Source organism: Ptychodera flava, chromosome 19, assembly GCF_041260155.1.
Source record: "Ptychodera flava strain L36383 chromosome 19, AS_Pfla_20210202, whole genome shotgun sequence".
NCBI lineage: Eukaryota > Metazoa > Hemichordata > Enteropneusta > Ptychoderidae > Ptychodera > Ptychodera flava.
The window spans coordinates 12,871,750-12,889,250 of NC_091946.1; the positions used below are offsets into that span (position 1 = coordinate 12,871,750).

Consider the following 17,501-nt stretch of genomic DNA (forward strand, 5'->3'; position numbering starts at 1 on the left):
GTCTAAGTTGGGTTACCCCTAGGGACCTGTATACCAAATAACAAAGCTGTCTGACCAGCGGTTATGAAGAAGAAGATTTTTTACCAAAACACCTTTTTTGGCATTAATTTGCCTATTTTCAACAATATCAAAAAATTAAAAAAATAGTTTCTCAAAATCGTATTTTTCATCTACACAACAAATATCAAATCAGTAAGTACTGCGGTTCTCAAGATATTTGAGTGGACGGACGCCTCACAAACGGACATACATACATACATACATACATACATACATACATACATACATACATACATACATACATACAGACTGACGACGGACGCCGGACGGATACCCATCCCAATAGCTTCTATAGACTATAGTCTATAGTAGCTATAAGAAGGTTTGTGTGTGACAAAAAACACAAAACCTCACTAGACTCAACTTATCAGTGGGACACTTGAGGGAGATCAACCAAAAGAATGGCTTTGCGTGAAGTAAAACTCATCTGTAACAGGCACTTAAATGATTCACCTCTTGTGAAGGAGGGTTGGGAAGTCTGGGTATAACTGGGGAGGGGGTGTGAAGTCTGGATATAGTCCAGGGGGTACAGCCAATCCATTGCTTTTATTGCTAAGAACAAAATGGACATGTCGCTCTTCAATTACTGTCTGTCATTCTAATTAATTGTGTATTGTTACATTTCAAATTATTTCTCATTATCCAATTAGTGACAGCTGCACATTCGCAACACACAATAAAATTTAATTAATTTAGGACGAATTCATTTCACAAAGTAATTTGTGATGTCAATCATATTATAGTAATCCCTAAACCTAATGGCATTGGTATACAAGGACTGTTTCTATTTGAGAGATGGCTAACTCTAACAGAAAATTCTTAATTACAAATTTGGTATCTTCTAAAAGATAGACAACACCATGCAATTCATTACATTTGCAGTTTTCTTTTGTAAAAGATACTTATATTGAGAACATCTTTTATAGGAACAACATAAAAAAATTTTAGTTGGCCAATTGGAAGAATTTTGAATTATTCATGACAATGAATGGACTAAAATGTGTACGCTGTCATATGGTTTCTGCCACAACAATTACAAAGACATATATGAAGGAAATAAAATATCTGGCCAGCAATAGAAATTAGCATAATTCTATTATTAGTTTCTCATTCAAGGTTGTCCATGAGCTTGCCACGTCTGTTCCTGTGTGAATTTGTTATCTCCTTAACCTAAATCTGTTTTCACTTTGAGTATTGCTTGCATGGGCATTCTGATAGAGGCTATCTGGAAAATGATCCGGCCTTTTTCGAAATTGAGTACGTCAATAGGGATGCGAAAGGAAGGCAAAGACTGGCAATGGTACACTTTCAGATAGTATTAACCGGACAATAGCTGTAACATTTTGAAATGTTTTCATTATTTGGTTCAATAAACAGAACTTTGTGTTTTTATTCATCTTCCTCAATTATGAATTGACCTTGCCAACAAAATAGATTGTAAAATATTCACAGTATTTTAAATATTTTTGACAACATGTATCTGGACTAAAATTTAGTCATCAACTGTAATTATCAACACTACACACATACACATGCTGAATTCACAAGTGATTTGGAGAATAGAACGAGAAAACACATCTTACAAACAGAACAAAAATGCAGGATGGTACATCAAAATTCACAGCTTAAATGGGGCTTTAAAAATGCATGGGAATTTGATCCTGCCGGTTTCTGCATGACGCTTGATACATTTTCATTGAAGTAGCATGAGTATAGTGTTGCATGGCCTGCTGTAAAGACATGATATGGGGAAAAAGATTAGATTTCCTACAAATCTTTATAAACCTACTAGCAAAGGGCTTTTCTCTCACTCTCAGTGTATCAAGTTTCTCACGTTGCTCCCACTCTACAACAATACCTTCAAAGTAGATCAGAAAGAGATTACAAACGAAATGCATTCTTGATACGAAATTAAGACTTGCATGCCTACAATGGGGAAGTGTTTTGACATACTATTAGATTTTATCTGAAGTTCACTTTCAAAGAAAACAATAAAATGTTGTCGGCTATTAATACCTTGTTTGTTTGTTTCAATAGATTAAATCCTGAATTCGAATGGACAACGGTAAAAAACAAAGCCACAAGCACAAACGCACACAGAAATACGTGCATTTCTATAAGTGTTTGTACACATGCGTTTGTTTGTACCAGTAACACATGATCTTTTGGGTGTACTGAGTCAGTGGAACACATCCCGTCTTTTATATTCCGCAGTAGAACAATTGTTTCAGCAAACATTAGCTGTTGCCAGCATACTCACTGATAAAGTTTGCTGTACAATTAATCCTCACCAGCAAGCATAAATTACCTTTCACAGCTGACATAAAATGTCTTGCTTTTATATTTCCAATCTTGATAAAAAGCAGTTTTTGTCATTCAATTATCAATATCCTGGAACAGTTCACTGCATTATGCTGCAGCACAAGTACAGGGGTTGAAGGAAGATTTTTTTGCAACATGACACTGTTATGTAGGGTTTTTTACATCTATATGCATCAGCTTGAGAGTTCAATACAGGACAACATGTGCCATCATATTTGTACGAATGCAAAATTTGTGTCATGTTGACTAACTGTCGTACGTCTGTAAATTTCTTTAATTTTCAACAATATATTTTTAGACAATGACAATTTTGCAGGTCAAAATGACAAACAACAAGATAATTTAGCATATACGGGTAAAGATCAGAACATATGCTGTAATACTTTCAACATGCACAGTATTCATGCAGTCTGGCAATCTACTAACAATAACATAACATTGACAAGCATAGTGCAGCATGAATCCAGGTATTTCAAGCCCTGAACTTTTCTCTGACCCCTATTGTTCATTTTGCTTTTTTGGAAGTGAAATACTGTAGTAATAAAAAGCCATATCCTTTGTGATAACGAGTAAGTTTCACATCAACGTGTTCATTACATCTTCATTACAGAACTGTCGAAAAAATCTTGCTTTTAGAAGTAATACTGCTATAATTGTAAAGTTTTGACACATCAAAGCATGTACATGTATGTGTCATGTTAGATTCAAACTATCCGTATCAAGTTTTAAATTTCTCCTCCAAGGTATGCCACATATGTCTACCTGTGGAGGGTAAACAGGTTTACCTGTACAATGCATTCTTATACTGGATAGAATTACCATGCCTCATCCTACAACCTTTTCCACATACATGTGTAGGTCAATAATCCACACTGTTACCTTATTGCATGGAAGCCACTGTGCACGCGCACGTGTGGCTCGTATTGACACGTGCTAATAGAGTTCATGTTGCTGAGGCTCCTGAACCCTCCTCCTACCGTCGGGTTAGAAATAACAATATTGCCCACTTGTATTAAACTTTATCATATTACAATGAGGTTATAAACAGTGGATTTGTGTATTTGGTTGGGGATGTAAGACCTCTAGAGTAACAATTACATGTAGCATATTTGGGTGAAATTATCACCTAACTTCGCTCAAGCTCAGTGATTACTTCCCACCAAAATATGCTAATTTTCACCCCAGGTCTTATATTTGCAACCAAATACCCTTGCTTGCCGTTTATAACCTCTAAAAAGTGACTGAGTCATAGAAAGTGGCCATGAAGAGAACTTGCATAAGCACTGGCAATGGAAACTGTGCTTGAGGTGCCTGATTACAAAATGTTACCAAACAGTCATTCTGTATAATAGCTTCTTGATGGTAGATGTATACTGGTACCGGTAATAGTATTGCATATACACACTTCTTGACAAATCATGTATTTTAATCCTGGTTTGAACCTCAATATACTTATTTAAACATCTTGCCCTCAATAAAGAGATTGGCAATGCAGAATTGATTACATTTTACTTTTTGAACCACAAAAATTACAGCATAATGTTACTTTATATTTAGGTACATCAATTCGAAGTCAATACTTGAAGACACATGAACTTCATGAACAGGCAACAATTTCAATGATCACCCCTTCATGAATTCAGTCATGGATGGTGAGTTGATTTGAGCCAGACATGAACTAGCCCCAAAGCAAGCTACACTCTATCTATTGTTTGTTGAAACTGAAACAACTGTTTTTACAGTCTTCCTGACTACAACATCCTGTCTGAGTGGTTTCAATACCTCCGGTACATTACATGCATTTCCTGGTTGTTTTGGACAAAGACATTTCTTGGTATAGCTCAGCAATTTCTTCTGTCGATGACACAACTTTGCCTTGTATTAAGATGTATTTCACGTAACATATATTCATATAAACTGCAGTATACGGTATTAAAGAAATCGCATGATTTACGAGGGTAAGACATACATGTTTATGCATCAGGAAACACTGTGCAATGAAATTGTTATATTTGTCCAAATGTGACCTACAAAAATCTATATCATATCAAAATTAATTATCAATTGTGCTTTGAGCTGGAAATTGAAACTGGGGGTTTCTGTATCACTGTTTTAAGATTTTAAGTGCATCAATTGATGTTAAACTACTTTTTTGACCAGGTGTTGCCAGTTGATTAATTAAAATCATAGCAAGCACCTCTTCCCCTAACCTGAAACTCCTGAAAATATTTCAGTTTCTGACATGAATTAAAACACTGCTAGAATAGAAATTTATCACATTATCATAAATGAACATCGTTTGAAGTTCCTCCATCAAACAAGTTGGTTGACTTTATTGAACAGTACACACAGCTCAAACTAATTTTCTTGGGCTGATCGGACACTGATTGGCCCCCCTCCCCCTCCAACTACCTCTTTAAAGCAAGCCATTATTGGAAAGACACGCACTATTATTAACTTCAAAGGATGAAATGTATCACATAGCGTCAATGGATGGAGCAATTTCAGTGGGGATTAGGAATTTGATCAAAAATGCATTCAATCACTACGACTTCAACTAAGATCTGGTCGTCACTATACTGCACAGTGCTGTACATGTGCATCAAGAACATGGGTTTTGAAATATCCACACATGTACACACTAGCAGTCGTCATATTAGTATATAGAATTTCACTAAATCAAATTGGCCTTCATATTATATTCCCATTGAATTTACACAGTAGTGGTTAACTGCGGTAAATTTCTGTGAGTCTGAAATTTCAAATCAATACCATTAGTACACCCACACATTAGTTAAACACTGGAAAATATGATAACAGCGTGTCCCGTTTATTTAAACATCTTCTAGAAAAGTATGAATACATTTTTAATCTGTTGTCCAAGCATCACATGTGATGATCTGCTGAGGAGTATCCACCTTTCAGCACTGATTGTACAAGAAGTGCACTCATTACAAAATGCAAATTGAGGTGTTGGCATAGCATTTAACCATTCGCATTCAACTGAACAATTTCATTACCCTGGGAGCTGCCAATATAACAACCCACTCACCTTTCCTAAACAGATCACACTTTCTTTTTCTAAAGCCGTGAAATTCAAGAGCTATTCATCACATGATAAACGCTGACAATTTTAATCAATTCAATTTCACCTTATTACTCAGATGTAAATTGGACTTCGAATACCATGCCACCTGCAGGTATATGATCATTAGGGGTAACCATTCTTATTTCCATATATTTTTAATTTTGCAGTCTATCTATCATCCTTGTCTATTTATTTATTTATTTATTTATTTATTATTTTTATTTAATACATTATCTGTATATTGATATTCATATGATGTGAAATCTTTGACCACAATGATTAAATGAATACATCATGTGACAAAAAGTAAAAATTTTGCAGGTTTTCCGTAGCTTTGTCCTATGACTGTACAATGTGCAAATGCTTTACAAAGTGGTAATAAAATATACAGATGCAATGTGAATAATACAGTCTTGTTAATTCCCATGAATACCCTCAGGTGGTACCGGCTCTAGGTGTTACAGTCTGGAAGCTCTGAGAATATTTTCAGCAGTGTTTTAAGAAGTAGCCATGAATAATGAGAAGAGGCATATGTCATACGGCTTTAAAATCTCGTGCATTCATGTTGGGTCAATTATTGAAGTTTGAATTTATCTTTTTTTTTTGTTTTTCATTAGAGTCACACACTGCACTGCCAAAAACAACAACAATGCATCTATAGTCTCCCCATATTCAGTATTCAGATAAAGTGAAATAACATAGAAACTTACAGTAGCTTGTGTTTTGTGTGATAATACACTAACATTGAATATACATTCTGTAAAGGCGCTTGGTAAGAAAACTACATTGTGTAGTGGTATTACCATGTACAGAAAACATGTAGAATCTAGGGATTTTTAACTCTTTCTTGTATCACCATTGGCATACATATCTTGCAAACCTGTGTACGTTTGTCTTTTTGGTGTCACTGAAACATTCTTGTCTGTCAACACCTTGCAACTCACGCTTGTACATGTGAGTAGAAAAGTGTAAATACAGATGTTTATAGTCAGCAAAGATGAAACATTTCATGGCATGTGAATTATTATCATTGATGTAATATGCTTGAGTAAATCAAATTAAAAATTCATTTACCATGGGGGATATAGCTTAAACATTTTCTTGCCTCTGATCTTCCCTGATTGTCTGGAGTTTGTTAAGGTAGTATGCACCTCGAAAGTGAAAGACTTAAACTTTTGCTCTAACTTTCCTCAAGGAATCTTTCAATCATTCTCTTTCACAATCAAGAATAAAAACAGGGGGTCACCATGCAAATTTTGGTACTAGAGAAACAAATTACTCAAGATTTACCGATATTAGAAATTCAAAATGGCTGCCATCCCTGTGTTAACTCTATAGAGAAAAATAAAAATTTTCTAATTTCAAAAAACTAAGCCGATGAAAAGTTTTCTTTCACCAAGAGCTTTAAAATGAACCTCAACATGTGATATATCAGAAGAAAATTGTAAAAGTTTGAGAGTCCGAATGTCTGTCCCCGAGGTGAGTTCTACCTTAAGTGCATCAGGTGATCACATGCGGTTTGTCGCCATGAATAATTCATAAAACTAGCCTAAAAAAGATTACGCCGGTTTAAACATGTCATTACGAGACTGTTAAGAGTTGTTCCCTTTCTTTAAAGGACATCATAACATCAACTGTAAACAATCAGCATGCAAATATTGTATCAAACTTTCAGGGCCAAATACCAATTATACTGATGAAAATATACACAGCTTGTACTTCAATTCCTAAATAACTGGCTGGATTGGCAAGCTACCGAAGACTACAATTTTTTTGTAAACCAGCGAAAACGGGAAGGGAAAGGTGGATATGCATCAAAATGCCCTGAAGGTTTGGGGTTCTCCCTATTTGCCATCCAAGTCAGTAGGAAGTGAGTTCCCAAGTACTTGAACTGTCCATGATCGAAAAAACTGATTGTAATCTTTTATTTATAGATGAATAATATAATACCTGTGAAACTAATATTGTTGCAAGGTCATGTTACTTATCTTTGATATGGTTTGATCGAGTAAGAAGATTGTCCTATCAGCTAGAGTGAGCACTTGTTTGGTCAATGTTGGCAATAAATGATGAAGTGATTCATACACAAAATACTAGCTCACTGCAGATGCAGTGCATTGATGATTATTCTACAGAGCAAGTGGAAACACTGATGTATTTCTGTAATGACATGAGATAAAAGGCAAGATTATATCATTCTCTGCATTGGAAGGCAAAACCCATGCATGTATGTTGGCCAAAATTCACTTATACATAACTTCGCAGATTGTAATTTTATAAAAGTTTGAAGAATACTTTGCAGTGTTTTCGTTGCGATACATTTTACTGAGGTGATTCTTTCAATTCTTAAATAACTGGCTGTGGCTGTTATAGACAGTGAGCTGGTAGGTGTTAGTCAGATGTCGCCTTTATCTAACTTCCCTCTTGTATATATTAAAGCCATTAGAGAACATAGAAAATGTGTATAATAATATATCTGGATTATTTCCCTGTGTTCGCAAACCGTCATGGCTGACTTGCATCAATCATCCTCCATCAATAATAAATTATATATAATGTCCATTCTGTGCCATTGTTTGCTATTTTTTGTTGTCAGTCGGCTTGCTTATTTTTTGAATTTTCTTTCTAGTTTTGTTTAGAAAGGCTGTCTGATTTCATTTGGATATTTATCCAAAACCAAATTTCTCTGTTAAGATTTGAAACCCAATTTACGAAAACTTTTGTATTTTGTAATTCTTTTTCTTGTATGTGTGAAATGCAGTTGCATTCTCTATACCTGGTGATCAAAGTATCAACATTCTATATTTGCACAATATCCCACATTATTGTTGACAACTGGAATCCAGTTTTTTGAATGAGAATATTGCATATTATTGTACAAAATATTTTATATTTACTAGGCTGACATTTCCAGCAAAAAAGGACAAAATAGACTTGTTTTCTAGAACAAAATGATAACATCATCAGAATTCACAGCTGTTGCCCCTTTGAGTACAAGTATCCCGGAAACATACTTTACGATTGTCTATTCTACAGACACAGCACCGTGTATGATCTGAGGAACAGGAATACGCACTGTTGATTTAATGGGTATTATCATTACATTTGCATACTTACAGGGGGCAAAGGTCATCACCACAGCGTGTACAAGATGCGAGTACTGAGCAACCATTGCAAACTGTGGTGTAGATTGCAATATTTCTTTTTACAAAAGTCAATATCGTATAAAATGTATTCAAACGTCTTTCCTTTTTCGGTTCTTGATGTATATCGAAGCAAACCACAAATAGCTTGATACACGTAATAGGGATGGTCTGACCTGACCCATCAAGTTCACGTATTGGAACAGTAAACATACCATATACCGCTGTTTTTGGATGCAAACTCCTTTTAACTTGTGAGGGTTGTAGTGAACATCAAGAATACAACACTATCTCTTTGCAAAAATATAACACTCTGACCTCATTATGTATGCATGCATATCATTTTACAAAGCATGAACTGGTAGTACACTGGTAGTTATTGGATAAATTATTTACATTTTGCAAATTTGCACATTGAAAGCAGCACTTAGGGGATATGTGTAAAATCACTTCACACTCAATTTAAACAGGAAACATCACTCTCGAAACAACTGCCATGTTGATGATGGGCTCATACAACAGTTTCCTCATGATAGACAATTTGACAAATTTGAAAGAATGAGATTTGTGTGTTCAGTGGAAATATTTATAATGAATAATCTAAAAGATAATTGCCTGTTACATGATATTTACACAGGGTACTATGTGTGTTAGTGTTTTTTACAAAGAGCTTGTGCGTACTGTACAAAAAAGCTTAAGTGATAGATGTATGCCAAAGTAGAAATTAAGTAGCTTATAATAACTGATGCAAACAGATAGATAGCTATAACACTTCATGTATTTCTATATGATACACTTGGTTTATTTGTACAGACCCTTAATTAATACCCAGATACACAGAAAATTTCCTCAATAGGCGTACCTATGACATACTAAACTGATACCTGCAAAGGGTGCAATGTCATCAGGAAGTGACCTCTGACCTCAATACATGGGTTTGACAAGCATGACTGCAGCACCAGTTCCATGCATGATATTGTTTTGGTCGTTTGATAAAATGGCAAGATTTATAGCTGTTCTATCAAAATACATGGTAAACTCTGGTATTTTATCAATGATGGTAAAATAATTATTCCCCCTTTTCTCTATTTCACTAGTATATAAGAGACAGTACAAAATCATCACATAAATCTTTTGATAAACGAGAGAAAGAAGACATTTTTTTGCAGTTCAGACATTTTCCTGGATATTTTTCACCTTTTCAACATTTACAACAAATAATTGGCATGCATATTTGGTGATAAGGCTGGAAAATAAAAGTGTAGATCCATGTCCCATGGATTAAAAGCTGAGAACCATATTTTGCATGTCTCTGAATCTTTTGGCAACTTTACATTGATCTGGATGGAGCTATGGAACCGTTGAAAGTTCATTTTCAGCAGTGATATCATTCGGCATACAGGAGAAGTATACTTTTAGTTAATTCTGGTGATGAGCCATGCATACTGACGAGTATGTTCCCTATTTGCTTGTCAAGTTTTTTGTTTTTTCTTAACATGCTTCTCTTGTTTTCAATTAATCTGACAATTACACTGCTGAAAAGGGTATGCACAGCACAACAAAGGTATGAAAATTATTTAATTACATACACAATAAATCACCTTCCCACCGTTCTCTTGGGTTCAGCTGTGTGGTCTATACTCCCCTCAGGGCAAGCAAAGTATTGAATGAATCAAATAAACAAGATTTCAGGCTCTCTGCATAGGTAGTGATCTCTGCAACTTGATTGATGACAAGCCCTGAAAATTGGCAAAACTTCAGAAAATGTCAAAACCAAATGTCAACTAGTCTCCTAGATAATGCAGGCTTCGTCATTAGAGATTGGTTTCAATATAAGAGTCCTTACAGGCACTTAATGGCAACTAGAGCAGAAATAAATATTTGATTTATATTTCATACAATCATTGTTTGTCAAAGCCATCTCACTCATTACATATATGTTTTGCTTCTATGTAATTCCAATGGATCCTCAATTTTCAATGATGGACGACAAAAATTTCAGCATAACTTGCAATACAAGGTTTTTGTTTCATGCCTCAAAAGCAATATGTTAGGAGTATAATTTTCATTGTCTGGGCATTACAGGAAGCCTAGAATGAAGGCTTTAGGAATGTTGTATTACTTCTATATCTAAAAATGCAACAATATCTACCTCATCTTTGGCCACAAATAAATCATCCTTGAAAGTATGGCAAAAACATTAACACAATGATGTGCAACCTGGTAAATGATGTATCTAGAATTCCAAGCACATATTTGTCGCACAGAATGAAATGAGCAACATTTATTATTCTGTAAATTCCTTTATTCAACAGCAAACAATACACTTAAACTGCTTAGGTCAAGTTGCCCTTCATTAACGGTAACTGACCTTGGTAGTAAGAGGATTACTGTATGTCAGTTAGAGCGTACACAGTGCAAGGGTTTAAAAGTCCAGTCGATGCCTCCTCAGACAACAATGGGAGAGCCGTTAATAAAGTGTAGGGGTGTTAAAAATAAACAGAGCATGCCAGCTGTCACTGTAGTAAAGGAGATCTTTCTCTGGATTGCAAACATACAATAGAAATATGGAGAAACCATATTCAAAATATCACCATATTGAACAAATTCTTTCCATTTGCCGCTCATCAAAATGCTGTCACTACAAAAGAACTTTCTCTACAAAAGCCTCACGATTGGGTCTATTGCAGCGATAGGATAGCAGTGTGGTGAATGCACTATGCAGCTGTTATCACTAAACAGCATGGACTTCACACACCTCTGATAAAACTTCCCATAAAACTTCCTGGGTATAAAGACAGGAACCTGTTTCCACATTTTCAGGCAAGTGTTCTGCCGGAAATCAAATCATATCCAAATGCTCAACAGCCTACACAAGAACGTCAGATGACTGAAAATTTTTATGCAATTTTGTATGGATAACATGTTTATGCACAGTTATTAGCCAGCTCTTACTGGTAATCAATTAAATGAAACAATCAATTATTCAAATGAGGCGGTCTTCTCTTCATTCAAAGGTTTTCTCAGTGCACCGTAGATTTTATTGTTCAGCTTTTTCATTATACTTCCTCGTGGATGTGTCAGCTGTCTTTACTGCTCTGAATGGTTAATGGTGTGGGAAATATCAACAAAGAAATTAAATTGTCAAAGCTTGCCGGATACTCATATCCTTGTCAAAATGAAACGCACCATCAAGGCTAGCTGCACCGATATTTCTAGTCAACTTGTCTTCCTGGAAAGACATCTGCAACTGACCACTTCTAGGCAACTTGTACTCATATGACTTATGTGGAGGTGATTTCAAGAAATTTTACTGTTTTCATAATGAAACATTGCCACTGATACTGGTACCTACGTCTACTAGCCTGCCTCGGTTCCCAAGGATATTTTCAGGGAACAACTCGGGAAAAAACAGGTGGTATTTACAGGAAAATCAAACAGAGAACTGAGTGAACTTGTCACATGTGTTATGAATTCAATACTTCCCTGTAGGTCAACTGCAACCAGTCAATGGAAGTGTCAATATGAATTTGCATAATATCAATTGTGTCACTTTGTCAATCAATTAAAACGAAGGTTGCCTGTTTAGTCTTGCCATTCAGCTGTGATACAGTGTCTCCTTTCAAAATTTGAATGCACAATAGATTCTCATCTGCAGAGTCTGATAATGTGTGGCTAAAGTATCATAAGTACGAAATGTTCAATTCTGGAATGAACAGCTTGAAAATATGGCTCTAATTTCACAAATATAACATATTGTTCGATGTTATAGCAGTCTAGCTTTCATGTACAATTGTTTGAGTACTGTACCATGAAGATGCCTTCTCTTCAATTTCCATAGATCATAACAAATGATTTCAGAGTGTGAAAAATTTAAAGTACATGTTCAAAACCAGCAAAGCCACATCATGCCCAAATTTGCTTTTGCTTTCTCTCCCAATTTCTGTCTGAAAATTGACCCTGTCCATTTCTCAATTCCCTGTAAACAGTTAATACACCCACAATCACCACTGATCACAATGGGCTGGGACTAAACCATGGTGGTAAATGGGTTGAGGGAGCACACATGGAAAGAAGGGCTGCAAAAGTGGAATTCACATGTGGTAACTATAAGAATAGCTATATTTTGGAGAAACAATCAAATTAAAAACCCCCTAAAATACCACAGTACTTAATACGTTACAATGAAGTCTGATGTAGTCTTTTCATTTTTTGCTCGGTGTGAATTTGAGATTTTACTTTCTGTGAATAAAATTAGCTTACGCCATATTAAGTAGAGTGTGTGCATTATATTACAGTGCTCTGTTTTACTAACTTTGAACCAGATGTGATCTCTATTGCCTACACATGGATTATCCCTGGGAAAAAATGGAGCTGAATTCTCAAACCTTTCAAAAGAGTTCCATTTGCAGTCGTTTGCATGTTCCTTTTAAATCAAACAACCCACACAAACCAAACAGTAGGGAAATCGATTGAGAGAGCTTTTTCTAGAGATGCATTTAATGTTTCAGACAAAAAGCTCAATAAATCAGAGATGTTTTCAAAGATGGCCAACGACAGAATTATGAAAGACATATTGGTCACTAAGGAGATGTGACTGCCTCCCAGTTCTGGCACGGCATTAGGGGGTGTAGCAGAGTTGAGTTTGATTAATCGGCAACTTGAAATCTGACAGTACAGATAAATCTGTATATATATGTATTTTGATAAAAACAGGATAAAACTAAACAGTGAAATCTGTTTCTTCATCATCACATGATACTGACACTACATGACTAACCTATATTGAGGTTTCTACCCATGTCTTTGCTTACACAAAAGTGTCAACTCATGAAATTTACAATTTGCCACTGCAGTGAGGCAAAATCTCTTTCTACTTACTCTGCTTCATACAGTAACCTAGCTGATCACTTATCTTTTTTCATGTCATTATTACTATTATTTATTTATTATTATTATTATTATTATTATTTTTTATTATTTTACTATTGCTCTTGCGTTGAGTTATCTTTTTCAGAATAACATCATCTCCGTGAAATATTGCTTAGGGGAAATACTATTGAGTTTTCTTTCATAGGTTTTTGTCACACTGATGAATTGGATATTGGTTAAAAAATCTGATACAGTAATAGGGAGTTTGAACATAGAAACCAAAATATTTTTGTGTTTGTTTCAAGTTTAATTTTTGGTCATTTGGCCACTCGTCTTAAATGGTATAAATTTCAGCACATTTTTGAAAATTTTTTTGTGATCTACATTGTACATCAACACTCCTTCAGGCTTCATGTGCATTTTTCACTTGACTCATCATCATTATCAGTTTAATTGTAGCCTTTCACCCTTGCAACCTATATTTCTTTGTTCAAGGGTCCATCATACGACTACCAAAAAGGCAATCAGATAGGATCAGATAAGTTGTCAGGTTGAACCTTAAACCCTGAAGGGTCTATGGTTCAACTGGTATGGGATTGTGAACGAACGATGCTAATTATGTTCAACCTCAAATCAGGTTTCCCCCTCCCAAACTTCGAAAGTGTAAAATTATGCATACAAAATTAAGATTTATAGATCAGATTTATAAATCAGACAAAATCATGATCCCAAAAAGCTGAATAAATCGAGTGCTGAACTGCACTGTGCTCACAAAATTTTGAAAAACCAAAAACTTCTGAACAAAATTTGCATAGTAATTGTGTACAATCAGCATATACATGACTTGCACAGTGTAACTATAGCACCTAATTATATAATTAACAGGAATTTGTGGAAACTAATCAAAATAAAACTGGATAACTTAGCCCTAAACAAAATGAGTTTCGCTTTGTCATGCTCCTGTTTTGATTATCTACGGCCCCTTTGGAAACATTACACAACATATGCGTTTGCCTTTGACCTTAGCTCTGCATGGCAGGGCTGCGTGTTACTGACTTTGGTGGGAGGACGTATAACGCCGGTAACACACAGCCCTGCCATGCAGAGCTACCTTTGACCTCTACCATGCACTGGTCTATATGGTAAAGTTCTGAATGGATGGTTCAGAAAGATGACATACAAATTATGGAAACTAAACAACACCTCAGTTCTGAAATTGCAAACTTCAAGACAAGGGCTGAGGAGGCAATATATTCTAACGAATTCAACAATCTTATCTATCCTCCAAATACTTAAATTTATCATTTAGACTTGGAAATCCTAGTATTCTGTATTGACACAGCTATTGACATTTGGTCTGGTGTAAGTCTGGTATTGTATTCAAGAGTTATGCAGATGAGGTGAGAAGTAATCCAATACCTTGTGCTTACGATGGCAGAATTGTGCTGGGTCATGTGTACACAGCTCTTATGTTGCTACCGATGAAATGTGCAATATGGAGACAATTTACACTTTCATGCTATTCCAATTGCTATTTCCGCTGTTTAATCTTCCTGAATATTGATGTATATTGCAAAATAACGCCGAATGCACCTGTATCACACTTACTCTATCCACGAGTTTTGTATAGAGCTGGCACACTATGCTGTGTGATGTTTTTCACGAAAATGCCAGCAAAATGACATGTGGTACTTAGGATCGCGTGACTCACAATTTACATGTGTTAGTACAACAAATTGGATAGCCACTGCCTGCAGATCGCATCGGTAAACAATGATGTTGAAAGTAACTGGCAACTGGCAGATATGTAGGGAAAAATTCCTGTAAATACTGTTAAAAACAATGAACACAATTCATTTTCTTTGCAAGAGAATTACAGTAGTTTGGGATGGCTTCATTTGTAGCAATGTTATGTAGCATTGTGAGGTATGTTTCCACATTGTCTTACGTATGGTCACAGTTCAGGTAGACAGCACATAGCTGACAGTCTAAAAAAACAAATTTGGCCCATGAAAGCAGAATCTCTCCATATATATAAATAAAGGCACAGGAAGGTCCCTTGTGTCATGGGTTAGGGTATTCTGTGTGATCCAATAACCAGTGTCAGTTTGAAGGTACTACGATTGAGAACAAATTGTGTTCTCCAAAACACAGCATTCGGTGTAAAATTTATGTAATACCGTTCTAATCGAAAAAAATACGCCGTCAAATTTTGAGGAACAGCGTTCATCATCTGGGTACTTAAAAGGGGACAACCCACATGATCTGATTTTCAGTCCAGACAGGACGCCCTGCACCTTGTCACGGTGCAAAAGTGCGCTCTGATATCAGAGCCCGTTATATTTACCTACAGTACAACGTGCTGGAAAATCGTCCCTGACTTTTGTATACTCTGTACACATACAATGGATGGGGGCGGTCCCTTGCCAGTTGTACTGCTACCCTGCAAAGTGTGTTATATTACCCGTCCACGTGTGTACACTATGTATGGCGTGATTAGCCGGCGCCGATCCAAAACACGAATTTCCAAACATTGTAAGTTGTAGGGGCTACAAAAGACAAACCACTAATTTCTTACATCGCATGCGGGCTCAATAGTATGACTGTTTAAACGTACACATCCACACTTCCGGAGGTACCACAGTCAAGTTCACTCACCTGAATCGCCGTTAAAAGATGGCACGGATTTAGGAGATAAATTACGGTTCTTGTGGCGAATTTAAACCCAATTTCTACGCCAAATGTCAGACAAAGTACAACTAATAAAATCCTTTTCCCTAAGCGGTCCGATGGCTCGGTCCTGGGGACGTCAGGGATCTTTAAACGGCCCCACGAGTAGTACACTTCGAGTAAGGCGAATGTCGTGAATACAACCGTTTCGATCGCTCGTTGGTAAAGTCCCATGAAATTCGCACACTCAGGACCACCGTTTCCGACAAATTTTGGATCAACTCCACCGTAGGCCCAGTCAAACATATTTTGCCAGTTGTAACTAGACATATTACCGATATTTCCAGTCAGTTTTATCAAATTCTTCGCTTCTCCTGTTTCAGACGGTCGATTGCAAGATCTGGTTTCTGCGTGCACCGGTCCTTCCTACGAAATCCGCTTCATTTTTCGCTGCACGCACTTCGTAAATTGAATGAAAACATCCGGTTAACAATCACTTCCCGACTGCGAGTATACCTTACAGTACAGTGGGCTCTAGCACAAAGAGTTAGACTCTGCTCTCAAAAATACTGCTCCGATTTCATTCAATGGGACCATAATCATATCGTCCACTATTGAAGTGATGACCTCACTGCGTAGTGCGGAGGCTTACTGAGGAGAATCCCTAAACCGGATAGCATACCATATCTATCCTTTCTTCTTCCGCCAACATAGTTCGAAACGCGTATGATTTTATTGATTCTCAGAGGTTTGCGAAAGCAGTTGCAGCCTCTTGAACCGGCTGAAATATTACTTTGGGTCATTTTAATAAGTATTTAATTTTATCAGTACAAATTAAGATTTTTTTTTCGCTCATCCCCTCCCGCGCGCGCGATGCGATCGATTTATCGCATCATCAGCCGCGAATTCAGCCGCGATGCGGTCCTGGGTTGAGTCTACGTCTGTACGGCGCTTATCTGACAAAACGTGCTTATCTGACAAAAATAACTAATTACTGCTTGTAGCCTTACTCATTTGTGGAAAGTAATCCCTCACACAATACTTCGTCTGTTAAAACACACAAACGAAATCTTAATTAGAGCAGCCAAAAATCACAAAATAGCCATGTAATAGTTAAAAATAAAGTAAATTTAATTGATTTCGTAAAATCGCTGAGCACCTCAATTAATCACTGTGTACACATCGATCAACACACAGAGGCTGTCTTAAGGGGTAGAGGAGAGGGCACGAGGTCACATGAGGTCGTCCGCTCTCACCTCCAACTGCACCTTGGCAGGGGTATCAAAAGCACCACAATGGCAAGCAGCTAATCACCACAATGGGAAGCAGCTAGCAGAGCACTTGTT

General features: G+C 36.4%; 2 protein-coding genes across 2 annotated transcripts in view; both read right to left on the reverse strand.

The window, feature by feature from the left end:
* LOC139118607 (transmembrane protein 164-like) overlaps positions 1 to 16,818 on the reverse strand; it is a 56,028-nt gene extending 39,210 nt beyond the window's left edge. Inside the window, exon 1 of the mRNA XM_070682018.1 lies at positions 16,144 to 16,818. Coding sequence (XP_070538119.1) covers positions 16,144 to 16,485 — 342 coding nt within the window. The 5' untranslated portion in view covers positions 16,486 to 16,818. The remainder of the gene's footprint in view (positions 1 to 16,143) is intronic.
* The window catches only part of LOC139118616 (alpha-1,2-mannosyltransferase ALG9-like), a 513,500-nt gene that overhangs the window by 299,883 nt on the left and 196,116 nt on the right, over positions 1 to 17,501 (reverse strand). The gene's annotated exons all lie outside the window — the stretch shown is intronic.